The 15,286-nt window shown below is 39.5% G+C and overlaps 1 protein-coding gene across 1 annotated transcript; it reads left to right on the top strand.

Moving 5' to 3' along the window:
- The first annotated feature begins 8,538 nt into the window (after nt 1-8,538).
- LOC139689569 (uncharacterized) lies at nt 8,539-15,007 on the top strand. Its single transcript, XM_071586732.1, has 4 exons — nt 8,539-8,667; nt 8,837-8,958; nt 12,925-13,708; nt 13,954-15,007. Exons 2-4 carry the CDS (start codon nt 8,856-8,858, stop codon nt 14,147-14,149), a joined length of 1,083 nt encoding a protein of 360 aa, XP_071442833.1. The 5' UTR covers nt 8,539-8,667; nt 8,837-8,855; the 3' UTR covers nt 14,150-15,007.
- The last annotated feature ends 279 nt before the right edge of the window (nt 15,008-15,286 follow it).

Below are 15,286 nucleotides of genomic sequence, written 5' to 3'. Positions count from 1 at the left end.
CGACAGCGTTCGAGTCACGTCGGGGGTACCTCAGGGAAGTGTGATCGGGCCGTTACTTTTCTTGATTTTTGTTAACGATTTGAACCGCGAAGTGAAAAGTAACATTAGGATGTTTGCGGATGACACGGTGATCTATCGGGAGATATCTGGGGATGAGGATCGTTTTATTCTAGAGCAGGATTTAGATTGCATTACTAAATGGTGTTCTAACTGGGGATTGACTCTAAATTATAATAAATGTTCAGTGGTAAATTTCTTTAAAAGATCAACGAGATTTGCTTACAAATTAGCTGGAGGTGACCTGGCAGTAGTTGATACGGTAAAATACCTAGGTGTCACATTCACTAAAGACTTAACTTGGGGGACTCACATACGTAAAGTCTGCGGTCAAGCAAATAAAAAATTGGGATTCATTAGACGCATTGTCGGCAAAAGTGACTCAAAGGTCAAGGAACGTTGTTACCACGCTCTTGTAAGGCCTCTTTTAGAATACGCATGCAGCGTGTGGGACCCGAGTGAAAAAGGTCTCATTCGGGAAATTGAGAAGGTTCAACGCCGGGCAGCCCGTTTTGTAAATAATTCCTACGATAAAACGCAAAGCGTTACCGAAATGCTCATGGATTTGGGGTGGGAATCATTAGAAGAGAGATGATTCAATGCAAGACTGAAATTATTAAATAAATTCAGATCCGCATGTTTCAGCACCGAGGTCTCGCAGATTATTCGTACTCCTACATACATTGGTCGCTTGGATCATGTATATAAAATTCGGGAAATAGATGCCAGGACTAGCCGACTCAAGGACTCCTTCTTCCCACGGACAATACGGGATAGCAACTGTAGGGTTATAGATAGTAAAAATCCACTTGCCACCCTCCGTGTCTAAAAAATAATTAGTTCTACTTAAATGCATGCTCCTCCACTAACCTTATGTGTTTTGTTATAATAACCCATTCTTTCCGCATGACATCATTCGTGTTCTGTTCATCTGTTTTTAAGTTTCCCTTTCAGTCCCTCTTCCCTCCCGGCGGGGGGGAATTCCTGCTACCTGCAACGTTGGGTCGCATTCCCTTCCTTTTACTGTCTCTTTGGGGGGTAGAGTGTTTTGTGGTGCATTTTCATGTGGTAGTGATGTTTCACATTCTTGCTTGTTATGTCCTGGCTTGCGTGTTTTAGGATGGCTTTCGTGCTGTATCCTGGGGTGCAGTTTTTTGTTGTTTTGCGGTGTATGTGTTTGCAATAGTATTGGATGGAGGGAGTTTTGCATGAGTGTGTGCGCTGCTGGGGTGTAATTTTCCGTGTTGTTTTTTGCATGTGGTATTTTTCGTTTTTACGGTTGGTGACCTAACACCCCCCGCCACATGCCCTTGCGGCGGCTTGCGGGGTATTATGTAGATGTAGATGTAGAATGGAGGGGAACTGTGCTGCCCCCCCTCTGGCTACCTGTCACCTGTTGTGGTGCTGCTTCACGACGCCACCAGTGGTGCTCTAAATAATGACGTCCTGAGCATTCTCTACGAAAGCAATTCCAGTGGGAAGAATATGAGTAACTGCATATTTCAACTGATGTCCACAGTGACCGGCATAATTTGCAGTATACATATTGAAGGTAGGTATCGGACGGTGCCTAATATTTTTAACGCATCAAGTTTTGCATGGCCCTTTCTCATGTTCCCTCCACATTTTCCCTCCCCCAACCCTTCTTACATTCTTCTGGTCACAAAATCCTATTCCATCGCTTCAATTTTCTCGCCCACCATTCCCCTTTTTTGTCGCGATATTTTAGCATCCCGCTTTCACTATATCCCCCATTCAACCTCTCCTCAGATTTCAACAATGAAACTCTTCTTCCACGAGGACAGATCAAAGATTATGTAGCATGCATGCGTTGTGACACTTCTGCATTTTCACTTAAAAATGTGTCAAATGAAAGGCAAACAAACACAATGGGCACAACGGCCTTTGGCATTGAAAGAGAGGTGGTTCTTTACTTCATTAGTCGTATTCCGATTGTCTGCTTCACATTTTCGCTTCTTTTCCTTTCCACACATTTTATCTTTTCCATCCATCTGCCTGCGCTTTCCTCCAATCCATCGCCTATCGTTTGGTGTCAACGACCAATAATGATTCTACGCCGTGCCAAACCACGCTCCATATCTCGAGTTTTAACCAATCTTTTTTCTGTCGATGAGTGGCATTAATTGTAGCATAATGTGTAATTTTATTTAATAGGCATAGTTCTCCTGTTTTGCATGATGTTAATTTAGGTGTGGGTGTGTCAAGCGGACTTCTTGTATCCTAACCACGGGACCGCTTTTGGTGGTCATCGGGTGCCCCGCTTACATCGGTCAGGACACCTCCCCCCTCACTTATTATCAGGTTGATTTTTACGGCCGCCGGCGACGCTAATCACAACCTCACCCTTGTCACCTCGGAAGTAATAGTCACTCCAAGAAGAACTCGAAGTGAGTTCATCGCAAAAAAACACTTTCATGGACGGACGTATATTTGCGAACGAATATTTCTTCCCACATTCGACGCGAAAAATTAGACTGTCCCTCATAGGTCCCTCATCAGTGTCTCAAGTTTCCAATTTTCTGAAGCTTCCAAGAGTTGCCACTGAACGTTTGCCTTTTACTTCCATGGGTGCATCTTAGAGAGTGGGAAATACTTACATCTCGTTCTCTGAATTTCATCTCCATGTAAATAACTAGCCCATTTGTCATCTGCTTCTTTAAGTGTTGCGATTCATATTTTCAGCTTAATAATCAAGAGACAGTAATTTATTATTCAAAATGGCTTTATTGTTTTTCGAAGTAACCTCAATTATGATCAATACACTTTTGCATGTGCTCGAACTAATTTTCGTCGTACTCTCTCCACTCCGATTGAGGTACCTCCAAAATATGGTTTTTCGAATGCATCAACAGCTTCTTTAGGCGCCGAAAAACGTTGGCCATGCGATTTTTTCTTGACAATCGGGAATAAGAAGAAGCCATTTGGTCATTTTAAACCAGGACTGTACGGAGGATGACCCATCAATTCGACGTCTTGGCCTGTGAAATAGGTAGTTACGTTTCAGCCGATCTGTGAGAGCTTGCATTGTCATGATGAAGAATAATCCTTCGTTGCCGCTTCTCTTTCCGTATTTCACCAAGCACTTCTGGCAAACAAATACACGTGTACCATTCAGAATTAATTCACGGTTCCATGTTGCTCTAACGGTACGGTTGCCACATGTCCAGTTATTCCGAAGAAACAGGCGATCATTTGCTTCGATGTGCTTCGTGGACGAATCACTTTTGTCGGATTTTGCTCGTCTTGGAAGACCCATGCGCACAGTGGATTGCTGTTTTGTTTCGGGCCTACACTCATAAATCCAAGATTCGTCACCTGTTTTGAGGTTTTACATAAACAGCTTTTGATGCACCGCGATTGTATTTGTTGAGCATTTCTTGGCACCAATCGGCACGAGCACCTTTTTCAGCATCTGTCAAATTATGAGGGATCCAACGCGAACAATTTTTTTCCACCGCTAAATTTTCAAGCAATCTCTTATTGATGCTCGTTATACCAATCCCCAAAAATGTCTCAGTCTCACGAGAAGTCACATGACGATCTTCCTTCACCAGTTCTGGCGCAGCATCAATGTTTTCTGGCACAACAACTGATTTAGGACGACCTTCACGACTTTCGTCGCTGAGTGAGCCATGATAGAATCCGTTATACCAGCTTTTCATAGTGTCAAAGAATGAGGCTTCATCGCCAAAAGTGGAAGTATGTTCATTGATGCACTTTTGTCTTGATAATCCACGTCAAAAGTCGTAAAAAATCATCGTACGAAAGTGTTCACGAGTGAACGTTTTTTCGCTTAGAATATATATCATGTAGTTACTCTGCTATGATGATTATTAAAGCTAAAAGTGATTCCATCATTGACTGGCAACATGTGCGCGTGACTTCGTTCGGTATGAATCTTATTACACCACTTACCTACCCCTCAATTACCCTCGATAAGCTGAACTGTTTTCCTCCTCTTCTCTTGAGTCACAGCCAAACACCCAGCATCTTCTACGTGCAATTTCTGATTTATGAAATATTCAACAGCGAAAGATCACAGAAAATTCAATTTTATTAGAAGCTAGTGAGATCCAGTTTCGAAGCGAGATCGTATCCTTTCCCGGGAAGACGCTCCCCTCCCCCACCTCCTTAATTGGGGGAGGTCGGAATCTCTTTGTTCTGGACCCCGCTTGTACGAGTAGATGGCCCAGAATAGGCCCAAAAAATGGGCCGACTACTGATACCAGCCTGCATTGTTGCGTCTTCGAGGGAGAGATTCGTTTTCATTTGAAACTGAATCTCGGTATTCAGGACCACTTGGAAAGGAGTTGATTTTTATGTGCACTTCTCTTCGTAAAAATTCTTGCATTCAGCTGTGGAACCTAGAAGAACCTTATTGCGTAAAAAGATTCATAACTAGCGAACTCGTTGCCGATCTATCAGAATCACTCGTAGCAATATCTACGGTCAAAAGTTATATTATTTTTACATTAATCATATGATACACATGAGGATGTCGATTTGAGATAAATGCTTTTACTTGCAGTTTATTCCGAAATTAAAAACTCAACAAAGTCCCATTGTCATGGCCTTTGTACCCCATCATCATCATCACTATTTCAATCCTAAGAATGATTTTATTGCAGCGTTCCATTATTCCCTATTTAATGTTCATTCCCTCACCCTCTGATAGGTTCCCCGTTTTAGGTCCTTCTTAATTTGGTCCTATCCTCTTCTGCTCTTCTATATACTTCATCGTTCCTCACTTTGTCTGTCCATTTAATCTTCAGCATTCTCTTCCAGCACCACGTTTCAAAGGCTTCTATTCTTCGCTGGTCCACTTTTCCAATGTTCGGAGTCTCGGAACCATAGAGCGCCATGCTCCGCACGAAAGTCTTGACGAATCGCTTCCTTGTTTCCATCCTTAGGTTCTTTTTACATAGTCTCTTCTTCATGAATGCGTTCTTAGTTTGGGCTATTCTTCGCTTGATGCCGGTCGAACTCCTTCCATCCCATGTTATGCTGCTGCTGCCCAGGTATATGAAGGATTCCACTTGCTCTAGTCTCACCACCTCTTGAATGGTGATGTCTGCATTCAGCTTCTCTCTTCCACACACAACGATTTTCCTTTTCTTCTTCTTGATGTTCATATTATATTCCCCCAGTACTCGATCCATAGCAATTAAGAGTTGCTTGCAGGTCCTCTCTCGCGTTTCCGCCAATACTGCGGTGTCATCTGCAAACCGGAGCAGGTTGATTTCTTCTCCATTAACCCGGACTCCTTTGATGCCAAATTCTTGTGTTTCTTTTATTGCCTCTTCCAGGTGTAAGTCGAATATTGCCGGCGCGGGAGGTTGCATCCTTGTCTTACTCCTTCGTTTATTTTGGCTTCTATTTTTTTCCATTTTTCCTTTGCATTGTTGTAACCTGATTCTCGTAGAGGTTGTGGATGATTCTTCTGTCGTTGTACTACAAACCAAGTGCTTCTAATGTATTTAAAATGTCTCTCCGTTCGGCTTTGTCGAAGGCCCTCTCCAAGTCCGCGAATGCCACGCATAATGACTTATTTTCCTGTCTCATTTTTTGGCTAGGGCTCTCAAGCTGAGAATTGTTAGTCTTGCTCCTCGGCTTAGTTCCTTCATCCGAATCGGTTTTCTAAGAGGCCTCCATCTATCCTTCCTTCTATTTCTTGGCTTATTATCCGAGCACGGATTTTCTCGCTTATGCTTGAGTCACCAGGCTCTCTATATGTTTGGTGTTCTTCGCACTTATCATGTTTTCGATTTCTTCGGTGTTGCAATCATTATAATTTTCTCGAAGTCTTCTGGTATCTTTTCGATGTTATTGCTATCTTTGATTATTCCATAGAGGGCATCCTTCGCTTTGACTCCAAGTGCCTTGATTATTAATAAGAGTAGAATGATTGTGCTAGTGGATTCCTGTGCTAGTCGCGGCCTTAATAATTATTTCCTTGTTTTAATGCCTGACATTTAACAATTGATATCAGTGTTACTTTAAAGCCTTGATAGTATTTCATGACATAATTTTATTAATCTGTTGACTTTCATATGTGTGTGCACATTCTTACATGATTGCTGTTCTTCAATTCGATATACGAGGGTAGGCTGAAAAGTAATGCACACATGCTTGTAGAGCGCGAACAAAAACAGGTAGCAAGATCGGATGAATAGTACATTAAATTACAATTCCTCAGTTTTAAAATAATATACTTATATTTCAAAATAGTTACCGTTAAGGCTAAAACATTTCTCCCAACGTGTAATGCGTTTTTTTCATTCCGTCACGGAAAAACTCTTCCTACTTTACTCGAATCCACTTGACTTGACAGCTGCCTTCACCTCATCGACCGAGGTGTAATGATTACCCTTGAGGTGTCTCTTGAGTTGAGGAAATAAATAAAAATCGCAAGGCGCAAGGTCGGGAGAATTAGAAGAGTGTGGAATCAGTTCGAATTTCAGGTTTCGCAGAGCCTCTCCAGTGGCGTGCGAGGTGTGTGGACGAGCGTTGTTATGTTGGAAGATTATTGGCGCCAGACTGCCTTTAACACGGCATACTTCTTCCTTAGATATTCTAATATGGTTTGCGATACGCTTTTGAGTGACTCGGCGGTCATTTTGAATCAAATCTTCGACGAGTTTGCGATGTTTATCGCCTGTGCCAGTCATCGGACGTCCGCTGCGTGTTTCATCAAAAGTTATGGCTTTTCCAGGCTCGCAACCAACAAATTCTACTACCCATTGATTGACCGTAGGCCTATGAACAGCATCGTCACAGCCTTTAAACAACGATGAATCTCTGTAGGAGTCACTTTTTCACCAGTTAAAAATTCGATAAAAGCACACTGTTTAATTCGCGTTGACATAGCACTAGAACACGTCTCCATACTTCCGCTTCTCAGAATACACTGGATGAATGTGACGACCTCAAAGCTGCGCATGCTTGTTGAGGGGGAATGTTACTTCCACATGCCACCAGGAGTTCTTCTGAAGGTCAGTCATTTTGTTTGTGGTCTACAAGCATGTGTGTATTAGTTTTCAGCCTACCCTGGTAACTATGTGCTTTCAAGTGTGTATCATGCCAATTTATGACGGGGTGAACCGGTATGATATAATTAATAATGGAACTAAAGATTCATTTGCTAAATTACATCCTCATTCTTCAATTGTATCCTTAACATAAAGCTTAAGAAAACATTAAAATAACGTTTAAATACATAAATCAATTTACACCTCTACATTTTTACACTATAATGGTTCAAAATGTATTATAAGATTACCTCTGATTTGCATTAGAATTAATTACTTAGTGCGTGATTTAGTCATGACCTTCATCATATTTCACTTACTAAGGCTCATTTGTCGCAACATCATTCCAGAAAATGCGTGTAAGGTTAGCTGCTCAAGTGTTTAGTCATCATTTTGATGCGAGAGTAAATACATTATTCGTGTGACATATGAAGATAATTACTTGCTAAAATTTTTATTTTGCTTCAGGGTAAATATATCTTTCTTTTGTCGTTGAAGATGTTACGCGCCTGGATAGACTGGCCAAAACACAATTCCTACTCGAATTGGATTCCACATTTGCTTGCTTGAATGAATATTGGGCGACCAGCACTAGAGAACTGGAGTTGGCAGTCAGAAATGAGAATCCTTTCGTGGTTCAGTGGAATTCAGCCCTTACCAAAATCTAGCTTTAGAAGTTCCATGGGAAAGAAAGACATAATCCACCCCACTTTGCTGGATGGAAGACTAGTTTTCATAGAGGTTTTCATGGCTGCATTTAAAACCAAGCAGTTATGAAACACTGGCAAAAGAAAACGTTTTCAAGATCTAATTGATTTTTTTTTCAATATCGTTGGAAAAAACTGGGGTTGATCACAATCCTTATACACAGCAGCTCTCATGGAGCATTGAATATGACATCAATTAATAATAACTAGGCCTCTAGTTGGCTTGAGAAGTCTCTGAATCATGATTTTAATCTATTTACTGCCTTATTCTCTATATTTAAAGAACAAATTGATTTTTTCCAATTCAGTTATCGCTGAGTTGTCAATTGAACATAATGAATGAAAAGATATGAATACATTGTACCAGTTAATTAATTATGCATGGCCTGTCTTCTGTTTCATAGAAAATTATTACACTTGTTGTTTCTTATTTTATGTTGTCTACGTATAGGTGTTTACTTTTACATTTGTTCTTCGATAATAATTTAGTTTCTTTCATTTACATCAACCGTGTGGCTTCATTTCTGTGTACCATATGAAAGACCGTTGAAAACGCTTTCATATGGTACACAGAAATGAAGCCACAGCGCCATAGTACAGAGCCATCTATCAAACAGGTTAATTACTACGGCGAAGTTGAATTGCACGACAGCGTTCTCTTTGAGTGAGATTTTTAAATAAATATAATGTAAATTCGTATCATGTGAGTAGGCGGTCCTTGGTAATAACAAAAGAAGAAGGGAATGTTGTTAAATTAGTAAATGGGAGAGGATATTTGTTGGAGAATATTGGTTCACATCCATTTCATTTACACGACATTGAACGGGAGCAACAATTTCTTGCGATTAGAAAAGGTTTTAAAGTTTCCTATCAGCATGTCATTCTTTAAATTCAACTCTGTGCTTATTTGATTCGCGTTCACGCATATATGTAACAGTGGAATATTTGCCAAGTTATTTGTTTGCAATCAGCCGTTGTGTGATGAATATGTACTCTATGTATAATTGAACTTCCCTGTTTCAGTGAGTTTTCCCGGTAAATCATGATTTCACTGCAGTTGCAGAGGTGCTTAAGTGGTGGAAAAAGACTAGTTATTGTCCCTAACTGCTTTTATTCTTCAGGCCCGAAACATCGAAATGGACTTTGTAAGTCTTCTCTTTTCGTTTATCGTTACTTTTAACTAGTGTAGCAGGGTGAAACCGGCGAAATTACAGAAATCCGTCTTCGTGCTATGTGTGAAGTGCATTTTTGTTTCCGTGAATATTCTGTTTCCTGTTAAGAATGTTCCCAGGAAGTTGAAAATTCTTGTCTGCACAGCAGTTATGCAACTAAAAGTTTAAATCATTGGGTCTCTGACCGGTTTTTTATTTTTGACCTGCTTACATGAATGATGGTGGATTATTGTGATGATTACGTGATTAATATTACATTTGAACTAATTCTCTATAATAATGTGCTCGTTGGTGTTGAGTTTCATGCAGCATTCATCTGAAGACACCTCATTTGAAAAGTAAAAATGAAATTTATGCAGAAACTATGTCAAAGCATCTCACGAGTAATGTTAAACTGTGATATTTCTTTCGAATCCACATTTAATGTGACTTTTAGTACGGCACTTGATCGTTATTTACATTTTGTCATAAAAATATTTGTTTTAAGCAATTATTATTTTTCACCTTCTGAATGTCATTCCCATGGTTGTAACATTGGAATTCCGTTCAGAAATGTCCCTTAGAAAATGCGTTGCACTTTTACATTTATCTCAATATGTTAAGTAGTCTTACGAAATCTCATTAGCCTGCCCTTTTTTGCTTCTGAGCGTCATCATTCGTACATCGAAAACTGGTGAATTGTCTATGGTAATTGATACCTGAATCTCTATTCATATTAATACAGAAATAATTTACCTTTTGTGAATAAAACAACAATACTATGATTGGTGTAGTGGGAAATGATTCTTAATTTTATCAGTCCAGGTTTACCATGTTTGTCCTGTCTGTTACTTTTTGATTTTATTTGATATTCTGCTAGAGCATCAAATTCTAATTCATTACCATGGGAAATATTATTTAATGTTATTAATGCTCTTGGAAAAATGGCATTTTACTGGCATGCCATAACTTTGTACTTTTTGGTGAAATAATGTGCAAAACTGAGGGTATTTATGTCATTGAGAACATTTTCCATTAACAAACTCTCAGGTAATATATGTCATCAAAGCCTAAGGTAATTTTTTTTGTGAAACCCTTCTTGAATAAATTGATTCACCGGCAAAACCTCTGAATTCCAGCTATAAGTGGCCGATGGCATTGGGACAATCAGATGAAATTGTGAGAAATCACAAAGAAGCTTGGAACAATGGTTGTTTTCTATCTCCAGTTGATTGTGTGTGATGTTGTTTTGGATTTGTGGTCATAGATCTCGCCCCTCCTAAAAAGGCTTCCCCTTGCCGACCTTCATTTGATCCAAATATTAACTGATCCTGTGTGTGTCTAGCTGGGATGAGTACTTCCATGGTATCCATGTGATCTTTTAATCTATCACATTGTATAAGTATCCCTCCTCACGGGCCACAGCTTATAAGTATCGAAAGGGTTCATTTCTGCTAAAACCACTACTGCTAGTAGTTGTTATTAGGGGAGCAACTGACAGATGAAGTAATTAGCACATTAAGGCATGAGTTGTAAACTAGCTAAAGTTAGAATTTTTAAGAAATAATTATTGTGTCCATAATTAAGAGGCAGATTCCGTATTTGTAGTTACTATTGCAGAACTTTTAACTAATTGGATATATGTGGCATAATTAATTTAAGGAAATGGGAGCAACTGATTCACTGAGCTGTAAATTGCAAATACTTTTTATCATGTAATGTTTCCATTTCATATTTTTGTAATGTAATAATTAACCTGATGTGCAAAAGATTCTTCCCTCCTTGAATACCAACATCTCAAACAGCCAGTACTCAGACTGAATAGAGTAAGGTGAGCTGCTCACCCTCCCATCTTTAATTCCTTCCAAATCAAACTGATTCCCCGTTATCGAAGAGAGTGGGGGATAGTGTTTTTGTGAGGAAGATGAGGGTAGCAATTGAGGTGAACACAGGATTGAATGGAATTTTGCCTGTGTGGCATTGAATGTGTTAATGCAGGAAAACTGTGAAAGATATAAAAATGAAATGCAGCTCCAAATTTGTATGTCGAGACTGCCAACTAGCTGTCGGGCGGCTTTTGTCGCAATTAGGGTGTGGAGCAGGTGTAAAAGAATGTGAAGGAAAATGTTATTGTTATTACAAAGTTTTAAAGAAAGATACGTAGCTTTTTTGATATGATACGTTTGTAAGTAAAGAATATTGTAGATATTATACTCCTGTCAAAGATACCTCTTTTGAGCTTAAATACTTCTCAGAGAGCCTGCATTTACAGAAAAGTGAGATATCTGATTATTTGTTTTGATATGAACTGCGGTATGGAGTTAGTTAGAGAGGAGGGAGCTTTGTGCATGTAAAAAATATGACTTGAGTGGAAGAAATGGTGGAAGTGAGTGAAACAAGGGGATGCTATAATGATGGAAGAGATAAAATCATGAAGTGAGTCCATGCAGTGTTGCCAAACCAGAAAAATGTATCTGAGCCAAAGTAAGGATTTCAGGGTTTATTGGGAGAGAGAATTTTGTTCAATTAGGCCAAGGTATAGATTGGCATTTGAATTGGTGTTTGAATATAGTGGCTGTTGGAAATAATTACTTGTGAGAGTGAATTTAATAAGTTCTAATAGGAAGTCTGTGTAGGCACTTGTGAAGTGGGTTTGGAAAGGGAACGCTGGAGGAAGGAGAGACCTTCTTCGCTGGGGATGGATGTATGTAAGGAGTTCTCATCAATAGGCCATGATCAAGTCTCTACTGTGGGGGAAGGAGATAGAATTAAGTTTTTCTTGGACATTGTGTCTGTTATGCGTGACAGGAGGGAGTGGACAAGTGGCTGTGGGTGGCAGTCAACAAATGCAGAGATGCGTTCTCTTGGAGAGTTCTGGGAAGGAAAAATCATTCAGCCATGATTGTCAGATCTGTGAATTTATGGAAGAATGTAGAACGGAGGGGTACTCAGATTGGATGGGCAGTGGATGTCTTGGTCAGATAGGCCTTCACAGGGACCTCCGTCTTTAACAATTTATATTATATCTTTTTGAAAGATTTGGCTCATTCAGGGTGGCTGTTTGTCAGGGGGTGTCACTTGGACTTCTCTTGGCCTCTTTTATGTAATCTGTAGTGTTGAGTACCCCAACTATCTGCTGAAGTGATGGCAATTTCAGGGATTTGGAATGGTTATTTTTAAAGCTGACGATTCAGATGTTGAAAGAATATTCTTGAGTTTTTACAAACTTAGGAAGGAAGTACTAGATATATGTGGATAAAAAATGGGGGTTGATAAAAATTCTTACTGAATGGTTGGGAGGGTAAGGTTTTGGTTCGAGGGGTGATGAGCCCCTAAATTGTAGTAAGGCGGTGCGGGTATTACTGGTCTCTCGTCGGCTTATAGGTTGAGTATTCCAAAAAGTATTCCATCTTAAGTTCCGGTAAAATTGTGACATGGTTGATTTTGGGGGTCAGTGAAAAAGAAAGAGAGTGAAGTCGTTGAAAAATCACTTCAAAGTAAAGGTATTTCTTTGTCTTTTTAAGAAGGGTTCAGACTTCCTCGTCAGAAGTACGATCAGAACGATCCATTGTTTTGTTTAGAGGGGGTGGATGATCTTCTGGTTCGGGGGTTCAGCCACATTGGCCAAGTACACATTCAGACACGAAAACCCTTAAAAAGCGGATACAATTTATTCACATGAAAATAGATGTAAAGAAAGGGTAGATTTCAGTTAAATTTACATTTCCTCAGTTGGAGAATCGAGCAGAAGAGCAAGTCGAAGATCAGTGGTTCGAGTCCCGGTTTATGTTTGTGATCTGCTCGATTCCACCCTCCCCACCACTCCTGTTTGTCTTTTTTGTATATACCTATAATATTTATGTATATATTTATAATATATATATATATATATTTAATAGAATTTTAGAATTATAAGTAAAATGTATGCTTATTTCAAACTATTATTTCCTTCTATGACAGCTGATGACGTTCAGGGCTCAGTTCACCTCCCAAATAATGTTGAGGAACTTGACGCTGGACAGAAAGCTCAGTTTTCTCAAGAGAGGGCCAGGGACATCTCAGGTCCAAACATTGACTCTCACTTTCAAGGGGCCAAGTTGAACTTTGGTCAGGGTAAGCACCAGGCTGGAGAGGATGCCCACGTTGGGGCCTATGCCTGCTCTGGCTCCGGGATCCACTTGAACTCCGTGATGCAGCCAAACGTTCCTCTGCCTTTCCACTCGGCCTCCTCAGGAGGTCACGAAAAGGCCTCTGAGGCGGGAGACCACTCTAGCTATGTGGACAATCCACCAGAGGGTGGGCACTGGACGGGAGGGGAGAAATATTTGGCCGAGGACAGGAAGAATGTTCATGCACGTGGGGGCAGGCAGGGTGGAGGAGAAGGAATTGGCAGCAAGCCAGGTACAACACCTCTTGCAGGCCACAACAAGAGTCTCGCCTTCCTGATTGGATCTCTCCCTGTGACTTGCTGTGGCCTTCCATCCATTAACCACTCTCCTGTGGGGTGTAATGGGATTGTGCTTGTATCTCATCAGGCATTAGGCTCCAGGCTATTCTTGCCCATGAAAAGCATGTCATGTCTTGCTTTCAGTACCTCAGTGAATAACAGTAACATAAATGTTGCTCCACTTTCACGGAAAGATAAATTGAAAAAGGCTGTGAAAGATTATGGAGCTACAGTGATTGTTTTTCATGTTGGTATATCATTGTTATCCCTTGGTGGCTTCTACTTAGCTGTCTCCAGGTATGTCCCTAACAGTTCAGTAAGTATGATATTAACAAATGCCTGTTTCCATTTAGGATGATGAGACATATTAATGCTAAAACTAACTTTGTACTTACTGCATCATCTAACCCTGCAATAATTCCTCTTTGGTCTCCCCTTCCTCATATATTTATTTATGTTAGATTAAATGCTGATTTGTTGTTGTTTTACAATTGCCCTCTTGGTGAGGTAAATGAATGATTGGGTCTCATTGTTTTCCGTAGTGGCCTGAATGTGGTGGACATGTTGGGCAAACTTGGCCTGAGTGGGGGCTCTGTGGCCAAGGAAGCGGGTACGTTTGCTGTAGCCTATGTTGTCCACAAGGCCTTTGCTCCCGTCCGAATAAGCATCACTCTCGCTGCAACTCCTTTCATCGTCCGTTATTTGAGACGGGTGGGATTCCTGAAGCCTCCAAAGTAACTTGAAGAATATGCAACATATGGTGTAATTATTTTTGTAAAAATGTACATTATCCTGCTGGAGGAATACCACTAATATGGTAATACTCAATCTAACTATGAATAAAATTTTGTAATATTGGGTGATATTTGTACAGTAATATTACATAGAAATAAAATTTAAAATATAAGATTATATGTGTTCATATATTTTGTATGCGAATGATTCAATGTTTTCTCTGAATAATTTATGTGCAAGGGAATGCCAAGTGGTGTTTCAATTTTTAAGGAGTATTTTGGTGGCTTTTCCATTATTGTACTTTGGGATTAGATTTACATAAATCACTTAATTGTTATATTTTTTGCTGTGAAATGTTGAGCACATGCTACACACGTATACTCAATTTTGCTGTGCTTCAAAAATATAATACCTGTTATAATATATTTCTAACTGTTTCTAACACTTTAGTTTACAGTACAAAAATAGCAATTGGTGATAAGAATAAAAATTTCCATTTTTATTATTTTGGTATGTTTGTTCAGTGTTTGTAACTAATTTTTTATTACTGCAAGTAAAGTTATGTTAGTAATAATCAACTTGTAATTAATCAGAATAACTGGGAAATTAATGCTGCATGTGCTGCTGCAAAGGTAAAAGGAAAATAGCTCACAGCTTCAATTTAAATAAGTTATTAATTAATCTAGTTAGTTAATGTGTTGGAATATGTTTAGCCTTCTTCTGTCTTTTTAACTTCACCTCTTAATTGGTGGTAAAAACTCCTGTGTATTTTTTGGTCTATTTTTCTTGTGGGTTTTTGTATTACAGTTTGAGCATATGTTTATTTCTCATTTATGAATAAACCTGTTAATGTTGTGGTAATCCTGTATTTAATATCCCTACATCAATATGCCATCATAATACTATAAAGGCTAGCTGGTTGAAATCTTCTTCACTGGTCATTTCCTTTCCTGACTTCCTGTACCCCTTTTATAGGGATGCCATTTGCTTCCAGCTAATATTTTTGATATGTTAAAATAGTTGCACAGACTAAAAATGTCGTAGTTAATTTGAAATTAACGGAAAAACCAAAACTTAGGCCAGTTGTGTTTGTACAAAAGTTCAGTCATTGTTCCATGCGTATTAAGAGTGATAAACATC

Source organism: Hetaerina americana, unplaced genomic scaffold (genome assembly GCF_022747635.1).
Source record: "Hetaerina americana unplaced genomic scaffold, ioHetAmer1.1.p SCAF_25, whole genome shotgun sequence".
NCBI lineage: Eukaryota > Metazoa > Arthropoda > Insecta > Odonata > Calopterygidae > Hetaerina > Hetaerina americana.
The sequence above is the reverse complement of the archived record's forward strand: the minus strand, read 5'-3'. Positions and strand labels throughout refer to the sequence as shown.